Source organism: Herpailurus yagouaroundi, unplaced genomic scaffold, assembly GCF_014898765.1.
Source record: "Herpailurus yagouaroundi ecotype Mexico unplaced genomic scaffold, PumYag 86982, whole genome shotgun sequence".
Classification (NCBI taxonomy): Eukaryota; Metazoa; Chordata; class Mammalia; order Carnivora; family Felidae; genus Herpailurus; species Herpailurus yagouaroundi.
Window position 1 is genome coordinate 4,364 of NW_024421259.1, and position 14,198 is coordinate 18,561.

Below are 14,198 nucleotides of genomic sequence, written 5' to 3' on the forward strand. Positions count from 1 at the left end.
CTAAAGAAAATGAATGTGAAAAAAAAAAAAAAAACCCAGTTATGAAAGAAAGTAAAATTCTATCTATACCTGTGGTAACCAAGCAGGTTAGGAGTTGGCTAGGAAGGCTCCATCAGACGCATGACTCCTATAAGACCCTTCCTGATGGCTTTAATCTACTCCAGACACAAGAGTGATACCAGAAAGCACGCTGGGCTGCCATACCAGTCAGGTGACCAGAGTCAAGGCTGCTGAGTAATTTGTGGTCACTCCCTTCTATTCTCTGGACCTCCACTATTTCCTTAGTAAAATGAGGAATATGGGTCTGTTGGTCCCTTACAGTAATAGATCCCATGACCAGTACAACCAGTATCTCTAGACACGTGCTTTCAGAAGGTGACCCATTTCATTAAACGGATTGAAATGTAAGTGCAAGAATACAGGAACTGTTGCCAAACAGAGTATATGCAGCAACTTGGGTCTCAGCCGCTGACAGACAATGCAGACACAGAGAGACACAAGACAGACACAATAACAAACATCTCTTAAAAAATCAGAATAGAAAACAATGTTCAGGTATCGTTTGTAAGCAAAATGTGAAATATATACCATGGGTAGCTGGTGGAGGAGTCACAGGTGCTGCCTCTAGACAGAGAAATGCCCTGCTTTCTCATATTTTCCTATGTTGAGTTTCATAGAGGAAACAGGATTTCACAAGCAACTTGCATTTTCAAAAAATGAGAGAAGTGGACACCTCAGCTTGGCGAGGCAAAGAAGTCTGGAGCCAGCTTGAAGTGGGAGTGGTCTGATCTGACAATGAATCAGAGGGAGCCGACTGGACGCAACAAAAGAAGCTGTCCTTGGCTGCTCTTCACGAAGCAAGTTTCAAAATTCAAAATTACGTTTCCAAGCACCCTCAGGAAAGCACAATAAGTTGCAAAGAAAACAAACAAACAAAACTCGTGCCTTCCTGGGGGCGACTAACCACCTCTTCCTACCACTCTGGTCAAGAGCTGCAACCTCCCTTCCTACTCTAATATCTGCAATTGTTCGGCCAGTGGAAGAGACTTCACACAGGCAGCTCAGCGAAACAGAATGACGGCAGCAACAAAGTCCAGGGATGGCAGAACATAGCTGTCTCTGAAACAACACCTTACATTATTCCAAAGGCAGATCACTTTCAGATTGCCGACCTCTCAAATTATTTATAGGAGATTGATTCATATACTTAACCCAATGTGAGAGGAAATACTTCTAATTATATCCAAACATCTTTAATATGAGGGGAATTATGCTTGGAGACCTTCATTGCCAAAAACATGTTTTGCCAAATATGTTTTAAGAAAGAGGAGGAGGCTACGTGTTTTCCATATTTGACCCTATAAAAGTACCCTTGGAATGAGTTGGCTCGTCTTTCCTCATAAAGCTTCAAGGTAAGTGTGTGTGAGGACAGGGCTCTGTCTGGAGACGGTAAGGGATACTTGGCCACCCTCATACATGCCACACATCCCGGTTTCCCTGCCCCTGGCAGCCCTTCCAGTAAGGCACCTACTTACTCCGTGGCAATTTTAATTAGATGTTTCAGTGTCCCCAGTCATTTCCTGATTCTCGCCTAACAATTATGCTATTATTGGGAACCGCTAGAATTTAATCAGAAGAAATTTGCTCTTTCTCTTACAGTTCTGACCCACTTCAAGGTTGCATCCCTAAGGTAAGATACTGATTTTTTTTTTCTTATTCCTCACAGGAGGCAAGAAATCTTCTGAAGGTGGTTGGAGAGTGCTCGGGGGGTTATAAATTGAAAGCATTTTCATTTCATGGCTGATCATGCTTCCCTTGAAAAAATTCTGAAGGGGACTTTAGAAACTGGTTCTCATTAATTTATAGCCTCTGCAATATATGAAAATGCTTTCTTAGAGTCTTGAGAAGTTTTATACACAGTTTTTTTCTATTACCAGCACTGCAGTCTGTCTTTTAAATGAGTTACAACATGTAATACAACATTTTGGTGTTATTATTCATTTATAGAGAAAATGTAAATTTCCTATACTACAGCTTTGCCTCAACATCATATAATATAAAAAAACCATGAGAGACTATCTGAATGAACTGAATCCTTGCCTTGGAAAAGTGGCTTAAACATGTATGTTGTTTCACAGTCCATAAAATGGAAATTAAAAAAGAAAGATATGTAAATGACTGAGCATTTTCAGCAAGACAAAGCATTTTGTGTTACCCAAATCCCTGCAGCTTGAATGGGAAAGCATGGGAAACCTTACACAAGTGCTTTGAGTCTTTCTGGAAAAATATCTTTATGATTATAAAATAAATTACCTATGATCACTATCATTATCTATCACTACTATCTATCACTACCTACTATCACTATCATTAAGCACAGGATTAATGAATGTTAGTTAAAGTGGCAAGAGACAGATCTTGGAAAGGAAATTTTGTGAAAGTTTTCTGAGATTCTCAATAATAAAGCAAGAAAACAGATAATAATATTTTAGAATTAGTCTTTCAGAAATACTAAAGACAGGTGAAGAAGCCAAATTTGTCAAAATTACGGTATGGGAACAAGAAAACATTGATGTAAAATAAGAATTTTTTTTAAACAAAACAACGCAAAGCAAAGCGCACCCCCCCCACCCCCACCCCCGTTTCTGCTTTCCTTGATTTAGGTAGTCTTTGTGAGTCTATAATGAATCCAAATCTGTAATGAAAAGGTGTTCACTATGTACAAAATAGTTCCTAGAATTTTAGCAACAGAAATCCATTGTGCTGCAAATTCACAAAGCCAGCTTTGAGCCCTTGCATGTATCCCGTATGTGTTCTAAGAGGCGTGAAGGATGCTGTAGAAGGAAAAGCACTCCCTGCCTGCAAGGTGCTTATAATCCAGTTGGAAGAGTGCTCTCAGCGAAAGAGCTGGAGGAAACTCTGCCAGAGCCTAGCTCTGTGCCCTGTATAAGCCAGTCACAGGCAACTTAACAGAAATGAATGTGTATACAGATGAAACAGAAAGCAGCTACCAGGTCATACAGCAGGTGAGCCAGAGCCAGAAACCACAGTCTCTTTCCAAATGCTTGACTAAGTTAAGTACCTATCAGTGCTGGCACAAAACACAAACACCCATATTTCGTCTCTAGCCAAACGTGGCCACACTCTACGCAATGTTAAGTGAATACAGAATGTTTTCTTTTTCTAAACGTGAAATATATAATATCTGAATGTCTATAATACTTTTCCTTTCTTTCCCAGGCAGGGTCTTCGACTGGGCTGCCGCCAATAACCTGCAGCCATGAGTTCCGACGCCGAGATGGCCATTTTTGGGGAGGCAGCTCCGTACCTCCGAAAGTCTGAAAAGGAGCGCATTGAGGCCCAGAATAAGCCTTTTGATGCCAAGACATCAGTCTTTGTGGCGGACCCTAAAGAGTCCTTCGTGAAAGCAACAGTGCAAAGCAGGGAAGGGGGGAAGGTGACGGCCAAGACTGAAGGAGGGGCGGTGAGTAAAGTGTCTGAGATGATGAGATGGTGCGGCACCTGGGGCAAGGTGAGCTGACACTTTTTGACCTGGCCTCTCTTATTTGACTTGCCAGACTGTAACCGTGAAAGAGGACCAAGTCTACCCCATGAACCCTCCCAAATACGACAAGATCGAGGACATGGCCATGATGACGCACCTGCACGAGCCTGCCGTGCTGTACAACCTCAAAGAGCGTTACGCAGCCTGGATGATCTATGTGAGTTCATTCTCATGGCCTTTCTGCTTGTGCAAGCAGTTAATATTTTTGAAAAACAGCAGATTATTAAGGTCCCCATGAAATGATTATACTCCTTCTTTCCCCCTTTTTGGTACAGACCTACTCAGGCCTGTTCTGTGTCACCGTCAACCCCTATAAGTGGTTGCCAGTGTACAATGCAGAGGTGGTGACGGCTTACCGAGGCAAGAAGCGCCAGGAGGCCCCGCCCCACATCTTCTCCATCTCCGACAACGCCTATCAGTTCATGCTGACGGGTGAGTGGCTCAAGTGTTTCTCATACAAATTACTTTACCCCCTAGAGTCACAACGTGTTAAAGCTAAAAAGATCTTTGGAAATAATCTAATCCACCCCCCTGGTTGTACAGAAGAGGCAATTAAAACACAGAGAGTTACATGCCGTCAAAGCTGGAACTAAAACCTAGCTCTCCAGACTCCCACTCCGTGATTTTCCCAGGCCACACTACCGCTCCACCTTGATTCAGCTGCATTTGCTTGCAGTCTCCTTCTTGGGAATACATAATTTATTGTATAGATGTAAATAATAAGAGTTAAGATTCAGTAACAACTGAATCACACTGTCTGAATAGAAATGAAAAATACATGTTCGTTCAGTCCTTTTGTGCTTAAGTTTCTTGCTGACCACAAACCTGATGCTTTTAGGAGTATTGTTGTCTCAAGTCATCAGAGACCATCTCAGAGAAGATGCCCTCTCTTTGAATGAAGATGGTGTTTGGGGGCTACACACACATGAACAGATGCTGTGTCCCCCACTTTAAAAGGATTTTGTGCTCCTCATCTGATCTTTCTTCGACCCGATGCCATACTTTGGGGGAGGCTGATGAGAATCTGGGGTGCAGTCTGTGGCCATAAGGCAAAAAAATTTTTTTTTCTTTGTGAGGCCAATTAATTCATTTAGAAACAACACCTCAACCTTGGCTTGATGAACTATTTAAACGTACCGAACTATAGTCCAAACCCTTAGTAGATTACCCACTTTTCAGAAAGTTTCATGCACTGACCAGCAGACAGCATGCTACCAGAATCCACAGCTGACAACTAGACAGTGTCTGGCTTTGGAAAGTATCGCTCTTTGTCTTAAACCAGGACATGTTTATTGTCACAGCTTAAGGAATTCAAGATATAACAGCATTCTATGTTTCTCCTCAACTTAAGAGGTTTAAGAATAATGTCATACATAGCTTTACAATAATGTATTTAAAAACTCCATTTAAAGTGAGACACTCAACACCACAGGTCCGTCCCCATAGAAAGTTTTGTTTGTGTAACTTGTACATATGCTGATTGCCTGCTGTTTTTCTTCTAGATCGGGAGAATCAGTCTATCTTAATCACGTATGTATTACTATCCTGGGACTCACTGGCAGTTTATTTGCACTGGGAAAAAGACACCAAAAAAGAAAAAAAAAAAAATAGTTAATGCTCCCATACTGAGGCAATGGCTGATCAGCCTAGAAATAGATACTGTTTATAGCTTGTTGGAGGGCTTAGACTACCTCAGAATATAAAATAACAATGCCCCAAATTTTGTCATTTGCTAGTCCAGTCTTAAAGGCTGCACAGAACTTTCCTGAGAGTATAAAATGATGGTATAAAATCCTGTCTCTGGGCATGGAAGGGAATAACATACCACCTCCTGAACAGTTGAGCCGTTTGGGAATGTTACCAGTAGCTCATTTTTAAGGCCTCCTTGAGAGATGTCCAGTCCTTCAAAGACTTAACCTAAGTCATGTCTTTAATCTAAAGAGACTGAAGAACACATAATTGTTTCATAGAGTTTTTTTTACTAACAGTTTCACTTCCCACATAGTTGTGGGTGGTTGCCCTTTGGCTCCCTCAACCCCAGGCCACCTAGAAGAGAGCCTGGCACATTTTAAGCCCTCAAGAAGTATGTGTTAGGTGATTAATGGATGGATTTCTCTACTTCTTATCAGTGGAGAGCAACAGAAATAATATGAACTGACAAAGACATAAAAAGATCGATGCATAAGGTAGTAAATGCTGCTAGTGGAAGCACTTTCGTTCGTCACAGAGGTTAATTCCTCACATATGTTTGGTCTCTGTTTGGCAGCGGAGAATCCGGGGCGGGGAAGACCGTGAACACCAAGCGTGTCATCCAGTACTTTGCAACAATTGCAGTCACTGGGGAGAAGAAGAAGGAGGAAGTTACTTCGGGCAAAATGCAGGTGGGTCTGGGGTCAGACTCAAGATGTCAGGGCTCTCAGGAAGTCTGGAGCCCCGGAGGTGAGGACCGTGCTTGCCTTTGCAGGGGACTCTGGAAGATCAAATCATCAGCGCCAACCCCCTACTGGAGGCCTTTGGCAACGCCAAGACCGTGAGGAACGACAACTCCTCTCGCTTTGTGAGTCTCTCAGTCACAGAAGGCTCTTCTCAGCCCTTAAGTGCCCGAGAAAGCATGCCTGAATTATCGTTGCAGTCTCCTCTTTCTCATGCGCTTCAAGTCTGGTATATAACATCATCATTTTTACTTGCAAGGGTAAATTCATCAGGATCCACTTCGGTACCACGGGAAAACTGGCTTCTGCTGATATCGAAACATGTGAGTAACAGGACCTCCTCAACAGAATCCAAGAATGACAACTGATGGTTTGGAGGAACATTTTGCAGCTCCTGCTGAGCCTGGAGCCTGTGAAACACCAGTCTGCTGCCAAACATGCCCATGGTTAATGCCAGTCTTACCCATAGCCCACAGTGTGCTTTATCCTCAGTCATGAGCTAATGATTCCGTAAGAACTGCCGGGAGCCGTTGGGCTTGTCTGAAATAATCCAGCCTCAGAATGAATTTCAACTTCTTCTAGGAAAATACTAACATGAGGGTAAATGAGTTGCCTACTGAGCCTTGATAAATGTTGCTCTTAATGGTCTATTTTAAAGTGAGAAGAGACCCTGGGGAGACAGGGGTTCTTGAGAATCAATTATACTCCAAATGTCAAGGATCTTCTGCATGAGAAATGTCTATATCCTGGGCCAGGCAGGCTTTAGTTTCTTTCCAGAGGTGCTAAGAATAACTGCAATGGTGTTTGCAGAGGCACAATATGTGGTACCTCGGGGGGACATTCCGTGGAAATCTCAAGGGGCCAGTGAGAAGTAGCTAATGACCCCAAGTTCCAAAATCACTCCAGGAACTTTGTAATTTTTCTGCCCTGACCAATGTCTACTTTCCACTGCAGATCTTCTGGAGAAGTCTAGAGTTACTTTCCAGCTGAAGGCAGAAAGAAGCTACCACATTTTTTATCAGATCATGTCTAACAAGAAGCCAGACCTAATTGGTAAGAAAGAGCTTAAGTTTATACGCTAGACGTTAATCATTTATTAACAACTTCTAGTGTAAAATGTATACCCTGACTTCTGTGTACCCAGAAATGCTCCTGATCACCACCAACCCTTATGACTATGCCTTCGTCAGTCAAGGGGAGATCACAGTCCCCAGCATTGATGACCAAGAGGAGCTGATGGCCACAGATGTAAGTTACATATGCAGGGTTGTTTTTGTTTTTTTTAATCCATTATGTATGGGAATGAAAATAACACCCCTCTCTGGGTGTGGTTAAAGATAAGGTATAAATTCTCCTCAATAAGTTAGTGTCTTCTGTCCTTTTGTCTTCTCATTTTTCCTGGTAGAGTGCCATCGAAATCCTGGGCTTCACCTCTGATGAAAGAGTCTCCATCTACAAGCTCACGGGGGCTGTGATGCATTATGGGAACATGAAGTTCAAGCAGAAGCAGCGTGAGGAGCAGGCCGAGCCAGATGGCACCGAAGGTAACAGACGAAAAGCCCACTCCATATTCATGTTTCCTTTACAGCTGAGCTTCTGATGGATGTATGCAAATTTACCCCCATACAGACTTTCTATAAAATGATTCACTCATCACTCTGCTCCTATGAATTGTGGGGCCCACAGTAGGTCACACAGGATGCCTGAATTGTGTCTTTACAGTTGCTGACAAGGCGGCCTATCTCCAGAGTCTGAACTCTGCTGACCTGCTCAAAGCCCTCTGCTACCCCAGGGTCAAGGTCGGCAACGAGTACGTCACCAAAGGCCAGACTGTGCAGCAGGTAAGTGAACGGCCTCAATGAATCACACACATCCCCAGCCTTCTCAACACGTCTTTAGTAACGCCAACAATCATTACTCTGTCCACGAAGGTATACAACGCAGTGGGCGCCCTGGCCAAGGCCGTCTACGAGAAGATGTTCCTGTGGATGGTCACCCGCATCAACCAGCAGCTGGACACCAAGCAGCCCAGACAGTACTTCATCGGGGTCCTGGACATCGCCGGCTTTGAGATCTTTGATGTGAGTTGTTGGAATAAGCGGCCCTGTTAAGGCCCCTCCACTTCGTGTCTGCTCTGCCGAATTCCCCCTGGGTTTCCCAAACTCACTTGAGCTCTTTGGTGTTTGCAACGCCCTAGTTCAACAGCCTGGAGCAGCTGTGCATCAACTTCACCAACGAGAAGCTGCAACAGTTCTTCAACCACCACATGTTCGTGCTGGAGCAGGAGGAGTACAAGAAGGAGGGCATCGAGTGGGAGTTCATCGACTTTGGGATGGACCTGGCTGCCTGCATCGAGCTCATCGAGAAGGTTCGTATGACTTTTCAGGTCACAGAGTATACTGCTGAATAGTATTTAAGTGAGAATCTTAAAATATTGCTACTGGTAAACAAAATCAGGAAAACTCCTTCTTTTGCTAACTCCAAGGTAGATATCCTGGTAAAAGGAGAGTGAATATTTTCTTTAACGTACAGAACTCTACATTTCCCAATGGTTTGCAATGCTGGTCTCATATTTAAAGCCATCTTTCCTTATAAAAGAGCACTAGATAGAGTATTTTGTACTTATTATCACTTCGTCATCCTTAGATTCATTATTACTGGTAACTGAAATGCCAATTTCTAGTACTTAAAAGCAGAGGCTCTCAAAGTTCGGTTTAAGACTCACCACAAGTACTTAATAAAATTGCACATTACCCTTGGAAAAACTTTTTGGTCAGTGTGGATGGGGGCCTTGGAACCTGAATTTTCATCAAGTGATTCTGATGCAACCAGTTTTTGAGTCACACTGGGAGAAATACGGCTGTAAAGCCTTGGGGCGAGACACAAACTCCACAAGAGCATGCCCTTCAATCATCTCCCTCACCATCACATCCCAGAGCCCAGCACAGCATCTGGATCTCTAGAGGCACTTGATACATATTTGCTAACTTAACGACTTCTGGCCCAAGGAATAAGTCTTCATTAGTTGTAAGAAATTAAAAGATGAATTTACTCAAATAGGATCATGATGTTACATATTATTTCTATAAGCAGACAAAATTCAAACGGCATCTGTTTCTTTTTCTACTCTCAGCCCATGGGAATCTTCTCCATCCTAGAGGAGGAGTGCATGTTCCCCAAGGCTACAGACACCTCCTTCAAGAACAAGCTGTATGAGCAGCATCTTGGAAAGTCCGCCAACTTCCAGAAGCCCAAGCCTGCCAAAGGCAAGGCCGAGGCCCACTTCTCGCTGGTGCACTACGCCGGCACCGTGGACTACAACATTGGCGGCTGGCTGGACAAGAACAAGGACCCCCTGAACGAGACCGTGGTTGGGCTGTACCAGAAGTCCGCAATGAAGACTCTGGCTTTCCTCTTCACTGGGGCAGCAGGTGCTGAAGCAGGTAACTTGCAACAGAAGTCATCTTTCATTTAATGTATAAAACATACACTGAGAAAGCCTGTCTTATGATTTGCTTGTGCTCTCTCTACCCCCCTTAGAGGCTGGTGGTGGGAAGAAAGGCGGCAAGAAGAAGGGTTCTTCTTTCCAGACTGTGTCTGCTCTCTTCAGGGTACAAACATCCTTTGCTCTCTCTTATTTGACTTAAGAACTTCAATTTTATTGTATCTGTGGGGCAAGGGGAGTAATCTTGCAAGGATTCCAGAACTGAATGTGACTCAAAGATCTAGGTCAGTTGGTGGTGGTAGAATGGAGTCTCAGAGGGTCTGGGGTAGTTTGGAAGAGACACTTCAGTGTATAAGAGACAAGGTGTCAGGAGGGATGACAGTGAATTGCAGAAGTCAGTATCAGATAACAAAATTAAATCTGAAGGCCAGGAAATAAAGTCATTTGACATTTAAAAGGTCCTATTGGGATAGGACTAAGCAAAACGAGATTTTTTGGAGTATGTGGGAGCCTCCAAATGATGCACGTGCCTAGGTATATATTGGCACAGAACTGAATAGAGTGGATTTTGAAAGCCAAAGACAGAAGAACAGTGTTGGGAATTGGAGGCTGATTCTAAACGAAGGGTATAAAACAGATGTGATAAAAAATAGCTCTTGAAGGAAAATTTGCTTTTCTTTGGACAATCCCATCTGTAACAATGAAAGCTTTAGTTATCTGGAAAAACAAACAAACAAACAAACAAACAAACAAACAGGATTTCCAGAAATTGGAACCCTTCTCACAGTTGGTAACATGGCTGTTGGTTTTCTGCCAATTCCCAGAGTGAAGCACTAAAAGGCCACTTTCTGTGGAATGAGCAGGAGGACACAGCTCTGTAATTAGGAAAAGGAATAGGAATGTGATAGAGAAGCAGATACAATTGAAAGTAGGGTAAATAAAGAAATGACAGATTTGGAATAAGGCACTGAATTACTTGTAACGTCAGATCACATATCCAGGTGAAACAGTATGGATGGGGTATTTCCCTACATTTAGAATATCATATTAAATCTACAACACATGCTAGGAGATTCAAAAGCAATGAACAACCACCTCAACAACTTGTAGACAAATATGTTTATAAGGCACAAAAACAGGAAAGGGAAGGACTTTTTGGGAATGTGGAAATTCCAGAAAGAACTCTTTGCAAATTCAAATTAGGATACCATTCGTTAGAATTGAAGCAATGTCACGGTTGTCACAGTGATTATGTCTGTAAATATGAATGCATGAAAAGAGCACACTTTCAAACCAAATATTCATTAATTCCACAGGAGAATCTGAATAAGCTGATGACTAATCTGAGGAGCACTCACCCCCACTTTGTACGCTGCATCATCCCCAATGAAACCAAAACCCCCGGTAAGACACTTCTGACATCCAGACAAGGGCCAGTGTGTTTGCTTTAGACCATGAAATAAGGCATGTGTATCCTTCCCTTTAGGGGCCATGGAGCATGAACTTGTCCTGCACCAGCTGAGGTGTAACGGAGTGCTGGAAGGCATCCGCATCTGCAGGAAGGGATTCCCCAGCAGAATCCTTTATGCAGACTTCAAACAGAGGTCAGACTTTCTCACTTCAAATTATCTCAAGAGGTTCTTTTATTTATTTCAACTTTTTTGATTGAAATAAAAATCCTTTATACGTTCTATTATAATTGAGGAGAAGAGAAACACACTTAACAGACTCTGTATTGATCATTTGGTATGCTGATATGCCAAAAGTTTGACACCCTTTGAATATGCAGAGAATAAAGACGTAGATATGATTTCTTGTTTATGTTTGTTAGACTACCCAAAAGTTACATTTCTAAAATAAGGTAAGAAGATTTGTTATTGGTGACAATAGCTGTATCATTTATTTGTTTGGCCTAAACAGATACAAGGTATTAAATGCAAGTGCAATCCCTGAAGGGCAGTTCATTGACAGCAAGAAGGCTTCTGAGAAGCTCCTTGGGTCCATCGACGTTGACCACACCCAGTATAAATTTGGTCACACCAAGGTAATGGTCTCTAAAGCCCACCCGATGCTATCCGTGTCCCTTTGAAGTTTATGTACAGTTTCTGATCTGCATATCCTCCCCCCACACAGGTCTTTTTCAAAGCTGGTCTTCTGGGGCTTCTAGAGGAGATGCGAGACGAGAAGCTGGCCCAGCTGATTACCCGAACCCAGGCCAGGTGCAGAGGCTTCTTGGCCAGAGTGGAGTACCAGAGGATGGTGGAGAGAAGGTATTAACAGAGATATTTTACTGAGCCCCAGCAGCCAAGGCCTTTTCACTCTGCTTCCTGTGAGAACCTGACATGGAACATTTCTGCTTCTGTCACAGAGAGTCCATCTTCTGCATCCAGTACAACATCCGCGCCTTCATGAACGTCAAGCACTGGCCCTGGATGAAGCTGTATTTCAAGATCAAGCCCCTCCTCAAGAGCGCCGAGACCGAGAAGGAGATGGCCAACATGAAGGAAGAATTTGAGAAGACCAAGGAAAGTCTTGAAAAGGCTGAGGCCAAAAGAAAAGAGCTGGAAGAGAAAATGGTTGCTCTGATGCAAGAGAAAAATGACCTGCAACTCCAGGTCCAAGCTGTGAGTATCAGAACCCATTTGTTTAGCACCCAATCTGATGCGAAAATTTCAGCTCAGTAATTGCTAGAGAAAGGTCTAGATTCCACCTAAGGGACTATCAATCTTTCCTAACTCACAACTCCATAGAAGATCCACACAATCCCACACACAACATTACTACAAAGCATTGCAGTAGGATTCTTTGCTGTTTAAAAGGAAAAAGAAAAGCATTTTCCCTTTCCCCCTAGTGTTTTTCCTAGCAGAATGTAGTCAAAAAATGAGGTGATCTTGGCTCCCCAAGATTCTCCCTACTGAGAAGAGCAAATTAGACCAGTGAAAAGAACAATAATCACAGTGAAGAGGGAGGACACATCATGATGAAAATACATCCACTTGAAACCAGTATTCTGGCAACTTCACTGACAGTTCTATCTTTAGAAACTCTCCAGTACCTGAAAGAATAGGATCATGACCAGGATAATGGGAACACTTTCTATAGACAGTGTCAGTTTTTATCCAAAGCATGAGAGACAGGGTTGACATTCTTGCTTGATGTCCCAATAAACACCCAGAAGACCTGGAAGAAATGTTTGATCAAACACCACTGCTTAACCCACTTTGTGACGCAAATGACCAGAGACTTTCAGTTTGCTACCGAGACCCACTACCTGAGTACTGAGAGTTGTCCTACAGTCCTCTGAGCTCAGAAGAACATCTACTTTGGTCCAGTTGGACGTACAGGTTTAGGGCCTTTCACTAGAAGATGTAAAGAAAGATGAACTGTCTGTACCTACCTGGGTTGGCACTGTGACTTTGAACAGTTTTTCCAAAAGGACAAAAGGGTCATCACACCTTCGAGAACCGGGTGCTAACTGCAAGGTATACCTCAGTTTCCAATCATACTCCTCTCCTCTGAGAATAGTATGACCTCTTTCCAACATCATTCTGTCAAGTCTCCACATTTAATAAATACGGAATAATGTTCCAAGCACCAGGGATACAACTTGAAGTAAGAGGCATGGCCCCTGCTCCCACAGAGTTTCTATTCTAACTTATGAGAAACCCACCTGGTACTTCTTTAAGCACCACCTCTGAACATTTTTAGTGCCTCCTATTTCTTCCATGTGTTTCCTTTGATTCCCAGCTACTCTGTCACTGTAAGACATCTTCCCTTTAAGTCACTTTCCTGATATTACCCCTCCCTCTAGCAACCTGCTGGATACCTGACCATTTTGTCTGTTTTTTACACACTAAACTTTTCTGGAAATAAATACTAAAGAAAGAAAGGAGACCTATCTGAAATTATATACCAACACATTAAATATAAATATAGGTCATCATTAGGGGAACAAGAAGTTTTCCTGGACCCGCTTAAAGTCCCTGGCTGGGTCTGAAAATTAAAGCAAACAACATCAACTAACAGGAGAAAAGCATGCACGTTTATTGAATTTTTACATGTACATGGGAGCTTTTGCAAGAGACTGAAGACCCAAAGAAGTAAGCAGAGCAGGAAGCTTATATATCTTTTAGACAGGCAATAAATTTGTAAAGATTTGACAGGACAAAGGGGTTTGAGTTAAGAGTAATAAATGGTGAAAAAGTAACTAAAAAGATAAGGGTTAGTTTAACAAGGTTTGTTTATACAGCCTTCTTGGCCCCCAATTCTCATCTCTGGTGATAAGAATGTCTTCTTTCCTACTAGTACAGGAAGGGTACTTTGACCTGTTTTACGGTGAGGGCAGGAGGTCAGAGTGGGTTTCCTGCATCTTCCATTTTCTCAAACTCCTTCAGTTTATGGTACACAATATGCCACGGTGCCATATTTTGGCATAGTATGTCCTGAACTGCATCATTAGCAAATAAAACTGTATCATAATTTCATCAGGAACCATGACTTCAATTCCTTAAATTAAAAAAAAAATCTGCAATGTCATAATAAGTGCCCAATAAACATTTCCTAGATGATGGGAAGTTTACAAAAAGTAACCTAAGGCTTTAAAACACAATTCACTTATATGATTTTGAAATATTAATAAAACCTGAAAATGTCCAAAGAACTACAATCTAAAAATGCCTATTATCCCTTTTCAGGAAGCAGACAGCTTGGCTGATGCAGAGGAAAGGTGCGATCAGCTGATCAAAACGAAAATCCA

General features: G+C 42.5%; 1 protein-coding gene across 1 annotated transcript; it reads left to right on the forward strand.

Moving 5' to 3' along the window:
- Positions 1-1,328: 1,328 nt before the first annotated feature.
- On the forward strand, positions 1,329-14,193 carry LOC121026357 (myosin-4-like; the record flags this gene model as incomplete). The annotated part of the gene is made up of 23 exons (XM_040469226.1): positions 1,329-1,412; positions 1,660-1,690; positions 3,241-3,484; positions 3,579-3,722; positions 3,841-3,997; positions 5,068-5,095; positions 5,832-5,946; positions 6,030-6,122; positions 6,257-6,320; positions 6,952-7,050; positions 7,142-7,245; positions 7,403-7,541; positions 7,720-7,838; positions 7,929-8,078; positions 8,195-8,365; positions 9,131-9,440; positions 9,538-9,608; positions 10,759-10,846; positions 10,929-11,046; positions 11,363-11,486; positions 11,576-11,712; positions 11,811-12,066; positions 14,137-14,193. Coding segments are annotated over exons 3-23 (2,748 nt in total), but the record flags the coding sequence as incomplete, so codon positions are not given.
- Between the last annotated feature and the right edge of the window lie 5 nt (positions 14,194-14,198).